Genomic DNA, 17,825 nt, shown 5'->3' on the forward strand with positions numbered 1-17,825 from the left:
TAATACTTTTACTGGAACCAGTCATCTCAGTAACAAACATTATTGCATTATTTTCAGGGAAGAAAACAGCAGTAAACACTTCAAATGGGTGCTGGCATTGGTTGGAAAGTGCTTACTGTAGCACTTTGGCTTTGTGTGGTTCACTGATGGACATTCTCCAAAGCACCTTTTCCTCCTGTAAATGAACAACAGCTTCCTCTTGTTGATTGTGTAGTGTAACCATGGCGTATCAGCCTTGTGTTTTGAGCCAACATGGCCATGTGACTTACTGCTGCTCTACTGCTATTTGCTCAACTTTTTGCCTCTGATGATCCTCCTTTGAGTCTTTGCTTAACATGAATGTCCTTTAGTCACAACGAAGGCAGCATACAGCTCATATTCAACAAACAGCATCATGACAGGATGGATATTGTGAATCAATCTGAATGAATTCCACTGATACACTCAAGCCTATACACTATCAGTTTGCACTTTGACAGACACAATAGAGGTTAATGTGGAAAGTGGAAGAACAGATAGTGCATCATGTGTGCTTTCCTGGTGGAGAGGGGGCAAGGCAGGTTTTTCTTTAATATTTATTTTATAAATCACTCACTACACTCCCATGCCACAATGCATTGCTTATATTGTTTAAATTAATTCACCTCTACTGATAGGACCTGATATCATCTCTGTTAACAGCCAAGTTTAAATGGAACCAATGCAAAAGCAATGCAGTGTAATGATACATTCCTAACTCTGAGATATAATCCATGGAAATACATGGAGACATTGACAATTTGACAAAGGGTCTTTATTCTTCAATGAATAATCACTTTTTACAAAATCCACATAGTTTTCATCTTTCTGGCTCTGAAAGGAACTCCTCCTCCATTAAGTCCATTCAGTTCACTGTTGTATGTCTATTAGGACGGGTCACAGTTCAGTCTGCCATTCTACTGTTTTAAAAATTCATTATTATAAAAGACAACTATCATAAGCCACTTTTTCATGCCAGGGTCATCTGGGAAGTGATAGTAACACATGATGAAAATTGTTTGGAATAACAGCCTTATTAACCTAGTTGCAAAAAAATCCAAACAACTCTGTTGGAGGATGTGGAAACTGAAGCAAACGGTCTCATTTGGCCTCTGAGGAGCATTTCAAAGCTTTCAGCACCAAGAGGACCAACCCAGTTCATCTCAAAATAAAATGAGTTGAAATAATCCAGTTTGACTAAGACCTTGGTGTAGCTGAGTCCAAGTCAACAAGTCAAGTCTTGCTTGACACCCGTCCCAAAGGGAAAACCCTTTGAAATGACTATGACAGCACTAATGTTAAGAGTCCTTATACAACAGAATGCAACTAGCCTATGGAACAAAGTCTGTCTTCTGCTCCAGAGATCAATTCAGTTCCTCTCTCTATATTCTCATGATGAAATGATGTGAGTGATGCTGCTCTGCTCTGCTCTCCATCCTCTGCAACACAATCCACATACACAGCACATCTACATACTCACACAGCAAGACAAGTTCATTTAGAAAGCCTTCTGGTATCATCAAGCACAAGCCTGGTGACATGACTTCCAAACAGGAAGTAGTCCCTGAGCTCTCCTGCTTGTTGTCACCTTGACAACGCAATAACAGGAAGCGCCTCACAGGAAATATTGTTAGTTGGTGATGGGACAGAGAGTGTAACATGATAGGAGAGAAGAGTTAGAAAGGGAAGATGATTGGAAGAAAAGACAATAGCAGTTTGACAGAGAAACATCAAGAAAGAGGATGGAGATTTAATAGCAATAAAGGTGGATGGTCTTCTCTCTTGCTCATATTATGTATAAAATACATCCCCTGGTTAATAAATAGACATTACTGTAAATGCATGAAGGGAAATCAGCAACCTGCCCATCATCCATACACCATCTTGTTCAATTGAAACCAAAAACAAATCAAGTAAATCTCGGTCAGGTTCAGATGGCATGATCAGGCGAAGGTGGGTGTTCATCTGGAGACTGGCTGTGTGTTGGAGATGGGAGGGGCTGACGAGGGGGAGGAGGACCCATGGAAGGAGGTGCAAAGCTGTCGGGTGGGGGGGGTCTCATGGGGGGGCCGTAGCTGTGAGGATGAGGAGGAAGAGGACCTCCGCCAGGAGGGAAACGAGGCGGGAACATCATCCCTGGGTGAGGAGGAGGAGGAGCCCACACTGGAAAGAGACAGAGACAGAGAAGAGGTTTACACCGGTGATATTTGGAGAGAAGATGACTGTAACACTACAGACAGCTGTCACTACTCACTAGGCATCATGGGAGGCCCCCCAGGTCCCCTGGGAGGGTAGAAATCAGGAGGTGGGGGTCCATAGGGCAGTCTACGAGGAAATGGCCCATCCATGGGGCCCATGGTGGGGCCCAGAGGGGGGGCGTCCCCCATTCTGCGTTCTGCTTCAGGGGGAGTCCTGCGATCACCTGGACCAGGCTGAGAGGAAAGAGATTCATAAACAGAATTAGACATACACACTTGCTGATGAACTGACAACATAAGCACAGACGTGGTGAATTCAAGCTTACTTGGTTCTGTGAAACCAAAGAAGACTTTCCCCTTACTCTCAACCACCCCAAGAAAATCTGCTGCCCTACCAAGTCAGCTAAAGCACCAGCAGCTCCACCTGCACAGTGTTTTTTTATTATATTTGACAGACCAACACAGTGACTTTATACTAGTTACAGATGTAAGCTAAAAATATATTTGCAATCAACTGAGAATTTCTCCATAGATTACTAAAGACCAAGTTAACACTACTCCATCTTTTTTCCATTTACATCAAACAGAGAGGCTGTGGAGTGGACAGAATATGACTGTCTGGCATCTTTTTAAGCAGAGTCAAGGGCTTTCTTGAAGCTTATGTAGGCCATTTAGTAGAACGGCGGACTTTTGAAAAAAATTTGATGCAATGGGGGACTTACTAATTTGCCAGCTGGTGCCATTCTGCAGCAACAGTAAGGTGAGCTTAATTACCACAGCTAGTAGCTACAGGTAAGTAGTGTTTTTTTGGTGATGGGGAAGTGGACATTCACAGCAGCAGTGCACTATGCATGTGCTCAAGATGTGATTAGCCATGAGGCTACAATGTTTCCTAGAGGTGACTGGTTGTTTGATTTTAACAAATGAGATTACAGCCCCACGAGCAGCCTGGAAGACAATATTGGTTCAGTGTGTTTAGTTTGGCTCAGACCCTCTGTCTATAATAGTGATTTGTCAAAATTGTGAAGGAAAAAAGTTAGGGGAACATCTGAGACAATAACAACATCCGCATTCAGAGCTAAGAACATGCACATCAAGCTGTTGAGCCCTAACCAGTTTGATACTCAGTGGTGTTATTACAATACCACAACACTCATAAAGGGAAATCTATTCAACAAAGCAGCCCGTGGCCAAGTGACAGCTCTGAAGTGCCTGTTAAACAGATCTCTCACCTCTCGGTGTTCACCAGGTCCAAGGCTGTTTACGCCAAAAGTCGCCTCTGTACATACAAACATCCACATTAAGTTAGACACACAATTATTATTCTACCACAATTATTAAGAGCAGTTGCGGTGCAGATTTCTGAAATGTTTGCTTTTTTAAAAAGGACATTGCACTAAAATTCCAAGTGTGCATATTTACAACAGTTTCCATCCAGCTTTTCCAATTCAATACATTGTAATGTTCTTATATGTAGTTAGAAAGGTAGGGAGAGCAAGAATATGAAAAAACAGATACAGAGAAATAAGAACATAGTGAAGAAAGCCAAGCAGCTGTACAGAGCAGAGAAACTCACCAGCCATGTCTGGAGGGTGGGGGGGTCCAGGAGGCCCAGGAGGGAGACCCCTGGGAGGGAGAGGGCCAAGGGGGATGGAACCAGGAGGAGGAATGCCCAGAGCTCCTGGAGGAGGTGCTGGCCTCCTGAACATGGGACCTCCTGCTTCTGGAAACATGTAGCCTGAGAGAGAAGGGAGGGAAGGAGACAGAGAGAGAGAGATAGAGAGAGAGAGTAGTAGTTGTAGCAGGAGGAGGAAATGAACATTAGACATTTTGCATTAAGGCATCAACCCTAAAACTAAATCCAATGAGCTATCCCTATCATTTTGTACACTCTCAAGCCTATAAGCAAGAAAATCAAAGCTCCAGTCTGTGAGACTGTGACAAGTGATCTGCTTGAGATTTCACATGGGTGTACACTTTCTCACAACTAAGAAATATTATTAGCACAAATGTCAGTAGAATAACACACTACCTCTATTGAGTTTTGTTTCCAAATTTAAATCTAGACTTAACTTTCCTAAATCACAAGGAAAAGGTGTGAATGCTGTGTGAATTCTATTGTGGAACAAATTTCCTCATTAATGTGTTGAATTGTTGTAAAATGTACATTAATGATATACAGATCGCTGTACAACATATTACTGGATTACAGTCACATTTTCAAAGTCACTTTCAGTTCATGCTTAATGGTTAACACAGCTGCAAATACACTCCCACACACAATGCAATTTACACAAAATACACATTCATTCCCACCATGCATTTAGCATTCCCAGCCCTATGCAGTGAGTTCACGCATAAACACATCAACAGTGTGTGAACACATGCACGTGTACGTGTGCACACACATAGCCACAATGCATCTAGCACATACAGTTACAGTGCATGCATGCAGTTCACTGAGTCTGCACACAATCACAATGCATATGGTGCATCACACGGGCTCATGTTGCATTTTACACACAAAGATACAGACAGACACACAAGTACAGATAATGACACACAGTGAAGGATGATGAATCATCAATGACACAGCAGAAATCCAGCAGTGCCACACTCAAATGTCTCCCCTGAGAACCAGGACGTGCCATTTGAAGGCTGATTCCCACTTTAATGTACCAACAGCAGGATTTCACTTTTATTTTGTAGTCACAATTCTTTACTAGAACTGTCAGTTCACTGCAGATTGATTCAGCTCAATCTGGAAAGACTTTTTTTTTTTTTTTTTAAATATTTCATCACTCGACTACAATAATTATTTTATTGTGAATACCTCAAAATAACATAACTCTGATAGTTGTTTAGTTATAAGGACAAAAATGCTGGGCATAATAATCTATAGCTAGGGACTTCAACATTTCCAGAAGAAAAAACAACAACTTGTCCACACATTCCTGTTTAGTTTTGGGACAAATGTAAAACATTAATTTTCCTGTTTTAAATATGATCTAAACTCATCCCTGCCTGTTAATTTCTGTGTTGTGTAAAGCAGCAGACGTGGGTCAGGACTGCACTACTCACTGACTCACTGGAACCTGCTGATTCTCTCTGATTCTCTCTCTCACACACACACCTGGAGGTCCTAATGGCCCTGGAGGCCCAGGAGGTCCTGGGGGCCCCCTACGATCTCTCTCCCATGTTGGAGAGATGGAACCACTGTCTGAGTGAGGACCTCCACTCCGCTCCAGCTCCCCTTGGCCACCAGGGGGCTCCATTGGACCACGAGACACTGAGAAGGGAAAGGGGAGGCAGCAAGGAGACAGTGGAAAGTAGAGAGGAAGGACCAGCGAGATGAGGAGAGAAAGACAGAGAGGAGGAACCAGACCCAGGTGTCCCAAGAAAAAAATATAAGGAGATCAAGAGAGTTTGGCCAGTAAGAGAGAGAGAGAGACAGATAAAGAGAGACAGAGCATCATCTCAATCAGTGTAAACAAAATAAACCAAAGACCAGAGGCACTGCATACATTCCATTCCCCCATGGACGTTACAAAGCATCAACAGCATACCAACACACACAGCATGCTACTATGGATGTGGACTGATCTACTGTGTAATTTGCTTTGAAAGTCCATGGGATAAAAAAAAAAAAGTAGTTCACCATGCTACAGCCAGCTAGCCATCACCAAGGTGCAAAATGTATGTTCACTACACCAATCCGATGAGAGGGAGTGTAATATGAAGAACTAATCCCTCTCATTAGCAAAAAGTAAAAGGATACAGCAAATTAAATGGCAAATGAAAAATAATGGAGCAACAGAGACATTTAATCACACAGCAAGATGCAACTGAAAAACTAAATCCATCAGTGTTGTGTATTCTGGTATGTACTTGCAGCTGAGTGTGTATTTGTGTGTGTGTGTGTGTGTGTGCTCCTGCATGTGCATACTTCTAGGAGACAATCTAGGGGGAGGTCCATCCATCAGTGTGGGAGGAGATAGGAAGGCTCGGGTTTCGGAAGCAGGGCGACCTAAAGGAGAGGGGCCGTAAGGGGACCTTTCACCTAGAAGGAGGTCACAGGTCAAAGGTCAGAGATGAAGGATTTGTTGACAGCTAGAGGGTTGAGGTAAGCAAGCAAATCAGTGGGGCACCAATGTGTGTGCACACTTTTCACCAGGTCACCAGGATACAAGCTTAGCAGTATTTTTTATACATGTGTGCACTGACCTCGAAATGGTAGTGGTCTAGCCAGGCTGTCCAAGGCGTAGGGATCTTTGTCAAGGGCATCCAGTTTAAACTGTGTGTCTGTCAGCCTGGACAGAAACACACCTCAAGTTACCCAATACCTGAACCTGAATACGTAATAAATATGTAAAAAATAAAGTTGCAACACAATAGCTAATTTTCTACGGAATTTGTAATGTATTTTATAATAAAAATAGCAGCAAGAGGGGGACTCATAAGCCACAAAAACCATAGCATATTCATCACTTGTAAACTGAATGAGCAAATCAAAATGAAAGGTTTTCATGTGACAGCAGCCTCACAAAGCTATGTTTGATTTTAAAACTACTGAGAGTTTAATTGTGAAATTGTCCACAAAGTGATGTGATAAGAACTGTATATACATTTCATGTTCAGAAATGTTCAGTGTAGTTATGAAAGATAAAGCAGAGTTTAAAAGCTTTAGTGAAGGTCACTGTAGGGCAAATACAACAGAAATTTTCACAGCAGCCACTTTGACATGAAATAAAAGGCAAACACAGGTGTTAGTAGCAACATTAATTAAGGTTCTGTTCCACTGACATGAACCAGAGCCTGTCCTGTGAGCCATGAATGACACCAGGACCGTGGCTCTGTTAGACTGTAATTAATATCATTGGTAACACCTGTGTTTACCCTGCTTTTCATGTCAGAATGACTGCTGTGAAAAGGTTTATTTCATAAATATTCAGTGTGTTTTTAATCTCTGAAATGTTATAAAGGGAGAAAAAGATTTGAAAATAAAATCAGTGTTTCAGCCAAATGTTTAATGAACTTAAGACTATGGAAAAAAATCAATGGAGAATCAATTAAACTGAAGATACAGTATCTGCAAATTGGCACTCTGCTGAACAACAATAATACTACTAAAAAAATATAGCTGCTGCGCAGCAATGGTCGGGGCTGGGCAATTTTCATCTAGACAGCATGGAGATGTTGGTAATTTATTTTTAACAATGATTGATTTGCTCCATAAGTGAAAAACTGATGTTTAAGTGTAAAGTGTACAAAGGTTTCTTCAGTATTGGGGCTACATTTTGGTGAAAGTTGCAAAGCTGTAGCACATATGGTTGATTTATTATAAATTTTCAAAGTTTTGAATTTTAGAGGTTTGCTGTAGCGCCACCATCAGGACTACTGGCTTGTGTTTGCAGTTGAGGAAATCTAGCATGGGACTGGACCTCTGTGCAAAGTTTGGTGATTTTTCGCACATGGGAATGTTGCACAAGTTGAGGCTTGAACTCACAATCTTTGACACCGAGGACCGGCCTCTATCTCACTGCGCTAAAATCTCACATGTAGCTTCACAAACTGACTGAGCCAATCACTGACATGCAGGACAGCAGCCATCCATGCATGGAAAGGCAGATTTTAAACAGCTGTCAAACATTCAGTTATTATAACAAAAATCTGAAAATACACATATTGCATCTAGACAGCATGGAGATGTTGTTCATTTGTTTTTAACAATGATTGATTTGCTGCATAAGTGAAAAACTGATGTTTAAAAATGCATGACTGCATTTGCATTGACTCCAATTGTTCACATGAGAGCAAAATTCAAAATGCTGTCAAAAATTGAGTTTTTGAGATAGAATTCTGAAATTTGCCACACATCATCTAGCATGACTCCAAAAGTTTGTCAATTTTTCTCATGAACATTGAAGATTTATTTACCAAGAATTTGCAAGTGTATGTTTACAGTACCATTTACAGTCAAACATTCTGATGCACTATAGGCTCAATTTTTGATAAATCAAAAATCTGTGTGGATCGTTTGTGTAGGACAGTCTGAAGATGCTCTGTAGCAAGTTTGGTGATATTTGAGCAAAAATTGTGGGAGGAGATGGGAGGTTTAATAGGTTTTACAGTTTTTGAAAAAAAAAAACTGATGGATTTTATAATTTGCAAGAGGTTTAACTAAGAATTCTTGAGTATTGGGGCTACATTTTGGTGAAAGTTGCAAAGCTGTAGCACATATGGTTGATTTGTTCTGCGCCACCATCAGGACTATTGGCTTGTGTTTGCAGCTGAGGTAATCTGGCATGGGACTAGACCTTTGTGCAAAATTTGGTGATTTTTCGCGTATGGGAAATAGGATTTCCTTGGAAGAAAGAAAGAAGAAAGAAGAAGAAGAACACGCAAGAATACAAGAGGGTCCTGGCAGCTTAGGCTGCCCGGCCCCAAACAAAAAAACAAGGGTCATACTTCTGTCTGAGGAGGGCATTTTCCCTCCTGATGTCCGCCAGCTCTCTGTCTGCTGCTCGGGCTGCAAGCTGGAAAATAAAATCAACTTCAGTAATATACCTGCTGTATACATACACAGTGTAGAGTGTCAGTGACACAGGCAAGACAGTGTGTGTCTGTTCTACAAACCCAGTTATTGTGAGCCTTCTTCTCATGTGCTGAAATCTGAGTCTGGTAAGACTGTTTGGTTTTCTCAAGCTCTTCCTCCATCTCCTCTGCCCGCTGCCTGAGGGAACATGATTATATATGGATGAGATTAAAGTATGTGTATGTGTGTGTGTGTGGTAAGAAGACACATTCAAATGCCCTCAGAAAAACATTCCACAACCAGTGATGTATATTCTGCAGCAGCAGGTACCTGTAGTTGCTGAGCTCCTCCATGGCCAATGTGATGTTCCTGTCTGCTTTACTTAGCTTCTCCTCTTTCTGCAAGCGCTCCTTCTCCTCTACCGTTAACAGTCTGGAAACACAAATCTACATCACTATCTATAGCTAGCGTCAAATTCATCCATGTTTTATGCATGTGTGTGTGCCTGTACCTGTGCAGTTTTAGTTCATTCTCCTGGTACATTTCTGTCATAATCTGGAGTTTCTGCTGCAATCGCTGGACCTGAATGGAATGAAATTAAACCAGAACAGAAGGGAAAGCAATGAACAGAAACATATTTTAAATGTGGAACACCAAGTCACAAAAATTAAGATGTCACTACAGATGACAGATGTCAACCCTACTTGGTCTCCGTAGTATTCAGCATCTGCCTGCAGAGAGAGTTTCTCTCTCTCCATGTCCTTCATGCCCTCTGGAAAGAAACACACATGCAGATATTCCATCACAATGAAATATATGAACTATTGGTGACTAAAATAAACAAAGAGATGGAAATAACTGCAGAGCTATAAAAATATATGGTATGTCTGCAAGATTGGGCTGCTTTGACATCAGGACAGCACACCAAGAATCCATGACAGTACAATATTAGACCCGTTTAGTCATTTTAAGACATTTGCTCATGGTCTGCAATCAATAACATTAACAAAGTCACCACTAAATATTTTGCTGAGACAGAAACTTTTGTGAAACAAATTCACACATTAACCACTGACCGTCAGCATCTCACCCTGTTTTGAAGTTGTTTTTCTGTGTTAAAACCATATCTTCTGTGGTCTCTAAGCTGTTATATGCAACTGTTTTGATCTCTGGCAACAGGTGGTTCTCAAGTCACACATAAAAAATATTGTGGCTGATGTTAATTATCACCAGAGGCTATGAGCACAAATACCTGAGGATTGTACAAAGGCTGACATGTCTGAGCAATATCAAAGGCTTTCCTGGCAATGTGTAAGCCACAAAGACAATTACAATGTGTCTGACTCACCTTGCAGTTCTTCTTTAGCTCTAACTTCATCATTCAGTTTGGCAAATGCTCTGTCCTTGTCCTCATCCACTGATTTGAGGTCTGCATTCAGCTACACACACACACACACACACACACACACACACACACACACACACACACACACACACACACGAACATCACAGATGCTGACAGCCTTGAGTGGCTTGCTGGAAATAGCAATGGTTCTTTAACAGTAACTGAATAACATAACTGCTTAACAATTTATAAAGGCCTTATGATTTGCAATGAGCATTATTATTAATGGCTAATTTACAGTGCCTTCAAACATGACTCAGCCAATCCAAATAAGGACCCAAAACATCTGTTTTATAATAAACGCATTAATGTGATCAGTACTTAATTACATTTAACAATATGCAATAAATACTGCAGTGAATACAGAGCGATGTGTTCCCAGTTCAGTCTAATACCTTAGCAGCATAGATGAGTTTCTGAACTTTCTGGAGGTGGTGCTGTGTGTCAGGTGTGACTCCGCTTCCATTCTCTCCTCCTTCTCCTCCTGCTGTCCCATTTGAGCTCTCCCTCTCTCCTTCCTCCTTACCCTCTTCTTCCTCCAGGTCTGAATCCCATGCTTTCATGCTCAGCAGCCGGTCTGTTAGGGACTGGAAGGGTGCAAGTATTTGTTCTCATCCAAATTCCTCAGAACAACAGTCATAAGTTTTAGATAACTGCAACTACCTTGCAGCCCCAAATGAAATAGTATGAGAAATGAAAAATGGTAGCATGCAGTTGACAAGGAGGCTATGAACTCCAAAGATGTTTTTCTACAGTATTTCTTTGGTATTGGTGTCACAAGATAGCTTTTCAACAATGCCAAGAATACAGTTATGGGAGAAATACTTAAGACTTGCCACTTTTGCCATGAAAACAGTCAAATTGAATCATATGGAATGTCAGCAAAAAAACAAAAGCGGCTTCAATTCAAAAGCATCTGTATTAGTCATCAGAAACACATACAGGTTAAACTATAGAACCAACCACACCTTGATGCGCTCATCTTTGTTGGTCACATCCTGCAGCATCCCAGTGTAGGAGATTTCACACCTCCTCATCTCCTCCTCCAACTCATTGACTCGCTCCACCCATCCCTCCATCTGCTGCTGCAACTACAGAGGCAAATGGACAGGTGAAAAAAAATGAAATGATGGTGGTGAGGCAAGACAGGGAGGAATAAATGAGGATGTATATATATATATATATATATATATCAAGGGATGTAGTGGTATGTTTGACCTACACAACAGGACCATCTAGTATGTGGATGAGCAATAATGATAGCAATTTAAATGAGCAGCACCCGCCAGCCTTAATTCAAACCATAGCATAAACAAAATCACTTTGTGTTAACAAATATATACATATAGTGTATGTAGTGTCCTACCTGTGAGTTACTCTCCTGGAGCAGTGTGTTCTCCTCTCCAGCTGTTTCCAACTTCCTTTGTAGTCGGTCACTGTTCATACTATATACCTTCAGAGTGGTCTGTGCCTAAGGACAGAGAGACAGAGAAATTCACTTGAACCACAGAGGCACAACAGAGAAAAAAAGGACAGGACCAGAGGAAAGAAGACCAGAAAATGAAGGCAGAAGGATGTGAAGAGGTAAACAATAATGGCCCTTTTCCACTAGTATCTACTCGGCTCAACTTGGCTCGACTCTACTCGCCTCGGCACGGTTTCGGTGGTTTTCCATTACAATTGAGTAGCACCTCGCCGTGGGTGGAGTCATCATAGCAAGGCGGCGCACCGTCCAGCTCCCACTGGATTCTTTGGGCCACCACCAAGAACAGAAAAGTCTCCACCTCTTCATTTGACCGCGGTAGCGGTTTGCTTGCCATTTTCCGACTTTGCCAACTACAGCAATGATCAATGCGCACAGTCGCTATTGCATTTTTTTTTTTTTTTTTCAAATGCCGGGTTTTGTTTTCGTGCAGGAGTCGCTCTTTTCACTCCCTGTCCAATCAGTTGCTTGCACGGCGTTCACGTCACATTTTTGGCTCGACTCAGCTCGCTTGGAACCCCGGCAGAGTAGGTCCTAAAATGGGACCTGCTACCAGGTACTACCACGTAATGGAAAAGCTCTCAAATCGAGTAGAGTCAAGCCGAGTCGAGCCAAGTAGGTACTAGTGGAAAAGGGCCATAAAAGGCCAAAGAGAAAATGAAGAGCAAAGGACCTGTTCTTCCTGTGACTGAAGTTGTTTGGTTTCTTCTTCACATGTTTTCATGCTCTCCTCCAGGTCAGCTATCTGGAATGATAACAACCAAAAACTGTTACTTAACCCCTATCACACCACTGTAATGGGTGGGCTTTCTGATTCAAATTAAAAATCCTTGCATAATTTTAGCTGATGCTCTCAACATGTCTGATAGTTTGGTACTGGTCATGACAGTGTGTGTGCCTACCCTTCTCTCTTGCTGCATCCTGTGCTCTCTCTGTTGGTCCAGCTGGTCCTTCAGTTGCCCCAGATCTCTCTTTAGATCCTTTTTAGCTCGCTCCAACTCCCTAGCTTTGACCTGGAGGAAGAAGAAGGGATGAAAACAGAAATTAAATTCTGTGTGTTTATCAGAGGATAGGAGTAAACAATGGAGGAAGGAGTAAACAGTGGATGAGGGAGGAAAGTGCCAACCTCCAAGTTTTGTCAATTTTGGACAAGTGGTCTTGCGGTTGTAAATTTTGACCTTATAGCGCCACCATCATATGAACTAGTGCAACTATTTAAAAACTTTAACAATGTGAACCTGCATCATCCATTGAAGGACTGTTAAAAACAGATTGGTCCCCCAGGATCATCGAGGGAGAGGCAACCTTGGTGTGAACGGAAACTTATTCAGGTACTGGCTTATGTATAGTTTATGAAAAGTATAGTCCTTATTATGCACTCTAAACAAGAATGATAATGGGCTAAGGGAAAATTCACTAATTCTCCAGCACTGGACCAGTCATTACTACCAGAATGAATCAACTGTCATTCATCCTGCATGAAACTGAGGTTAGCTAATTAAAAAGAAAAAAAAAGCTTAAAATCAATTCAAAATAAACAATGGCAAAATAGTGACATATCCTTGAAGTTAAAATGATGCTGCATTATTTTCAAAGAATATACTAAAGAAATTAAAGGGTTAAATTGTCATGATTCTGTAATATGTTTTGACCAATGCTAAATAAATAAGGTTTATTATCATTATTATTATTGTTGTTGTTATCATTATTATTATGATAAGGGAGTGCAACCGTTTCAGTCTCATGACAATGCTGGAGCTGTGATCCTGATGGGCCCCCAGTCCCTGAATATTTACCTGTGCAAGGTCAAAAGGTAATCATATACATTATGACCAATTTATTAATCTATTGTACAACTGTAAATTTCCTTCCGACCGTATTCCATGCTAACAAAAACAGTCCTATCACACCTGAATAAAATAAACACTGACAGTGACAGAGACAAAGACAAGTCAAAACCCTGTCGATCCTCAGTAAATGTGGATGAAACTCAAATACCCTAAGTAGAACTGTCACTCATCTGGAACTGGCCTATAACAATGAAACAATATCAGCTATCCAACACCTGATTTCCTAATGCACTGCTCTTAGTGTGTGACCTGATTTGAAATCCTTAAGTAAACACATCCTTTGTGAGTTTAATAAAAATGAACTGACATGACTAACACTTTCTCAGGCACCATCCTGAATGGCACCCCTAACATCCTCACCAAACCATGGCAAATTGACAATATTTGCTTAGTACAAAAACTATAAACTGTGATGTACAAGGACAACAAGGCATATTTAATCAATATTTAATCATCCTGTTTACAATCCGTCTTATTCCTTATATTTCAACTGCTACATCACCATCCTAAACAGTCACATTGGAGATATTACTGCTATATTCAAGCACTTGTGTTATTTCTTAATTTGAGGATGTCTCCAAGTTTACAGACATTCGGTAATTTATGTCTCCCTCTGTCTTACCTGCAGGTGCTCTGTCTTTTCAGTTTGGGCCAATACACCACTGTCCCTCAGTGAGCTCTCCAGGTCATCATACTACAAATAGCACATCATAAAGAAAATAATCAGATTTAAGTGCAGAAGAGACCCACAGTCACTACAGCCACATGTATTTTTTTTTTCAGAATTTCAGATTATTCTAATACATATTATTAAACATTAGTTTTTTGTTGTCTTTAATCACACTCTTGACAACACATACAGTCAGCAGTGGCACTAGCACTGACCTCTTGCTGACATTTGCTGAGAGTCTCCAGGACTTTACATTTCTCATTTAGCAGCTCTGCCACTTGCTCTGCCATGCGCCTCTCTTTACCTACAAAACACAAAATACAAAACACAATGATAAACTGCATAATTTTATCCTGACATTTCTGCTTCATGGAGCAGTATGTTGTGGCATGTGCGAGGGGAAATGTGACAAGTGTTCAGTCGTGCTGGTTTCATTACAGTGCCAAGCTGTATAATTTTGATGTTAATGAAGTAACTTACTTCGATACATTCTGCTTTTGACCTGCAGAGGAACAGGGAGACGAGAATGATCATGAGAGAGAATGATAAACCAATATCCAGTGGAACAAGTGTTATGTTTGTGTGTTTACGTACGAACCAGAGCTAAACATCTAGAGCAACAGCGTTATTGTGGCCAAGCTGAAAGTATTTACATATGTATATGTGTGTGTGTGTGTGTATACTCACAGAACTATAACATCGACAGCTGAATACCAGCACTGTTACAAGCCCCACCAGGCTGGAAATGATGATTGGTTCCCATGGCAGCCCGTACAGGTCTGGCCCTGGTCTGATATCATCAGGCAGCGACAGTACAACCTGAAGGAAAGCAGGAGAAAGAAAGATGTAGTTAGTCTCAGCATAATACTTCCATAGTTGTGCATTTGTAGCAGGAGTCAAAGAGTCAAGTACATCAATTTTTCCACCTGTTTAATGAAAAAAGTGCCCCTATTGCCTCAAACAGTCAGTGTACTAGTACTGTGGGCAGCTACAGCATCATTATTATTTATTTATTTATTTTTTTTAAAAGTAGTTTGTAACCTCTTCCTTGCCTCTTTCCTCTAAAGATCAACACCCCTTTCTATCCATGTCCCTCTGGACCTGAGAACTGATGTCTTTCTTTGGCCACTCAATTATTCTAAAAACACTGATCCTACACATGATTGCACTTCTTTGTTTAAAAAGGGGAACTTGGCTACTTTTGCCTTTACATTCCATCTCTAATTTAACATTTCTGATATGATGCCCCACTAGTGAATATAAAGTTTGTCAAAGTAACACATAATAACTTGTTTTAACAATAACTTGAATGTTTTTGTGAATACCTCATAAACTTGGCAGTCATGAGTAAACTATTACAAGAAGGACATGACAACTGAGATTGCTAGTGGCTGATTTGGTCTGTACAAGGGAAATTAAAACTCCTTCTGACCATCTTAACAGGTGAAAACAGCAGAAAAACACAACAGCCATTACCAACGATAAAAACAATTATTATGACCAGCATAGTAGACTATTCAAATGCGGGCACAAGCAGTCCTGGTACATTTTCAAAACGCAAACAGAAAACTGACGACAGCCCTGCCAGCTGGTTAATGGCAACGGAAACACACATACAAATTACATATTAAAAATTAACGCTATAAAGACAGAAGAGACGCGAAGACCCAGTCATGAGATGTTCACCACTGTCCGTTACGTTAGGCTGTGAGAGCTAGCTAGCTGATGCTAACGCAAACTGCCACATAACGTACATCCTTCACTTTCTCCACGGCGATACTGTAGTAAGCCTCCGCCGTCGCTTGAAACTCGGCCGCCTTGCTGGCCAGGTTTTCACTCGCCGGGTGTTCCGCCATCTCCAAATTATTTCATTTGACAGGTATTTTGTACGTTTACGTTATCATTGGGAAGCCATGGCGAAACTGTCAACCGGGTTAGCGGTGAGTCCACATCCTATTCACAACACCGACGCTCAAAAGTGGGTCACGTCATGTTGCACGTTCACGGGGGGAGAAGGGGTCATTTCATTTTCAGCACACACTCGTTTAAACGTTTTTTATTGGTTTTTATTGCTTCAGATGAGGGAAGTCTTGTTTATAAGGGCAATATTTAAATACGCTAAACAAAATACTTTCTTAGGAGCGCTTAAAAATCCGTGTAGTTTTACGGCCACCCCCGCCAGGTTAAATGGTTGACTTGCAACGTCACCAATTGTAGAACGCCACACTGGCACATCAGAGCGGTTTAAAGCGACTCCAGAGCAAACAGGTGGAACTAAAACAAATGTCAACATTCACAATAAGCCCTTTCATGAGCTCCCGACCAACTCATACAACTATTTCACACTGTGTGATTATTAAACCAGGATGTCCCACACGTAAAATGCCTTCTAGAAGACTGTGTGACCCGGTGTCACCTGCTTAAAATTTCAACCACATGCTCACAACAGGACAGATAGAGATTTCCACAGCTCCAACCAATGATCCATTAGCCTCCATCACACTCACCGGGGTTACTTCATTTGCATCCATCTGACACCAGAACTCAGATCCTCATTTTGTAAAGCTGGCCCTTTAGTGGTGTTGCTTGCCAGCTGGCTAGATAAGTGTAATAGAGAACAGCCCTCAGGAATGTCTGTGACGTTGGAGCCAGTTTGACAGCTAAGAAGTAGGCCTCTTTGCATGCCGGAGACAGTCAAGTAGATCAACATGTCACAAGTTCACGGTCTTAAAGGACCAGTCTTCATTCAAGACACTTTAAAACAGCTGTGTGGACCAAAAACTACAGAAGATTATGTACTCAGAGGGGCCCAGAGGCACGCAGACCCACCCAGTAACCCACTCAGGACAGAGCTTAACCATGAACCCAGTGTTACCTGACTAAAACGATAAGGCTGGGTCGATCCGGCTGAATTTCTCAACATTTTTCTCTTGCTTCAACCACCATTAGTAGTATTAAAACACTGCTGCTAGAATAAAGTATAGGACATATTCAATATTATTTTGTTAGTAGGTGTTTATATTTCATAATTTCCTTTCAGCCGTTCTCAGCAAAGAGAAGTGCTGTGTAGTTTGCTGCTGAAAACATGATGTATTTAAGAATTGTCTGATTTGGATTTATACATCTTATCCACACATTAATATTTATTTTCCAAGTTAATGTCCTGGACTTGTACAGAGCAATTATTTTCATCATTAGTAATGTGGGGAGAATACCATACAGTTTTGAAAGGAGGTTTTGGAAAGCATTCACATTTTCTTGACTATGGCATGTAACTTACAGCTTACAACATCAAAGGTCAATTTGAATTTCATTTGTGCTCAGTGAACCAAATAACTGACAACCAATAAATCTTACCTGCACAACAAGCCATTTGAGGAGCTCCCCCGCTGCAAGAATGTGCGTTGCTGCATCTGCAGCAATCTGAAGGACAGTTTCCAGAATCTGCACCCCTGGGTTTACAGTCATAGAGAGGTAGGGACATTAAGATAAGCAAGGTAAGGTAAGTAAGCACCCCTAGTTTTTTTTTAAGTGATATTTCTGCTTTACTAGGTGTTATATGTTATAAAGTGAAACAGAAAATGGGAAAGTGAGAGAGGATAACATTACAAAGGTCATAAGTTCAATCTGAAACCATTTTGTATGCCGCAAAACTGGAAATTTCAA

General features: G+C 41.1%; 1 protein-coding gene across 3 annotated transcripts; it reads right to left on the reverse strand.

Moving 5' to 3' along the window:
* Window positions 1-775: 775 nt before the first annotated feature.
* Window positions 776-16,845, reverse strand: mia2 (MIA SH3 domain ER export factor 2). Of its 3 annotated transcripts, none has more exons than XM_030044779.1 (23): window positions 16,667-16,845; window positions 14,847-14,978; window positions 14,640-14,661; window positions 14,375-14,463; window positions 14,112-14,183; window positions 12,542-12,652; window positions 12,313-12,384; window positions 11,523-11,627; window positions 11,125-11,247; window positions 10,552-10,743; window positions 10,100-10,190; window positions 9,456-9,523; window positions 9,263-9,333; window positions 9,082-9,183; window positions 8,853-8,949; window positions 8,685-8,752; window positions 6,441-6,526; window positions 6,163-6,276; window positions 5,350-5,505; window positions 3,793-3,954; window positions 3,449-3,495; window positions 2,273-2,450; window positions 776-2,181 (listed from the first exon to the last, which is right to left on the reverse strand). In XM_030044779.1, exons 1-23 carry the CDS (start codon window positions 16,688-16,690, stop codon window positions 1,949-1,951), a joined length of 2,415 nt encoding a protein of 804 aa, XP_029900639.1. In that variant the 5' UTR covers window positions 16,691-16,845; the 3' UTR covers window positions 776-1,948. The 3 variants fall into 3 exon arrangements, with proteins under 3 accessions (XP_029900639.1, XP_029900638.1, XP_029900640.1); XM_030044778.1 differs by lacking the exon at window positions 16,667-16,845 and adding an exon at window positions 15,914-16,109; XM_030044780.1 differs by lacking the exons at window positions 6,163-6,276; window positions 16,667-16,845 and adding an exon at window positions 15,914-16,109.
* Window positions 16,846-17,825: the final 980 nt, after the last annotated feature.

The sequence above is a fragment of the Myripristis murdjan genome, chromosome 22, assembly GCF_902150065.1.
Source record: "Myripristis murdjan chromosome 22, fMyrMur1.1, whole genome shotgun sequence".
NCBI classification, from domain to species: Eukaryota; Metazoa; Chordata; class Actinopteri; order Holocentriformes; family Holocentridae; genus Myripristis; species Myripristis murdjan.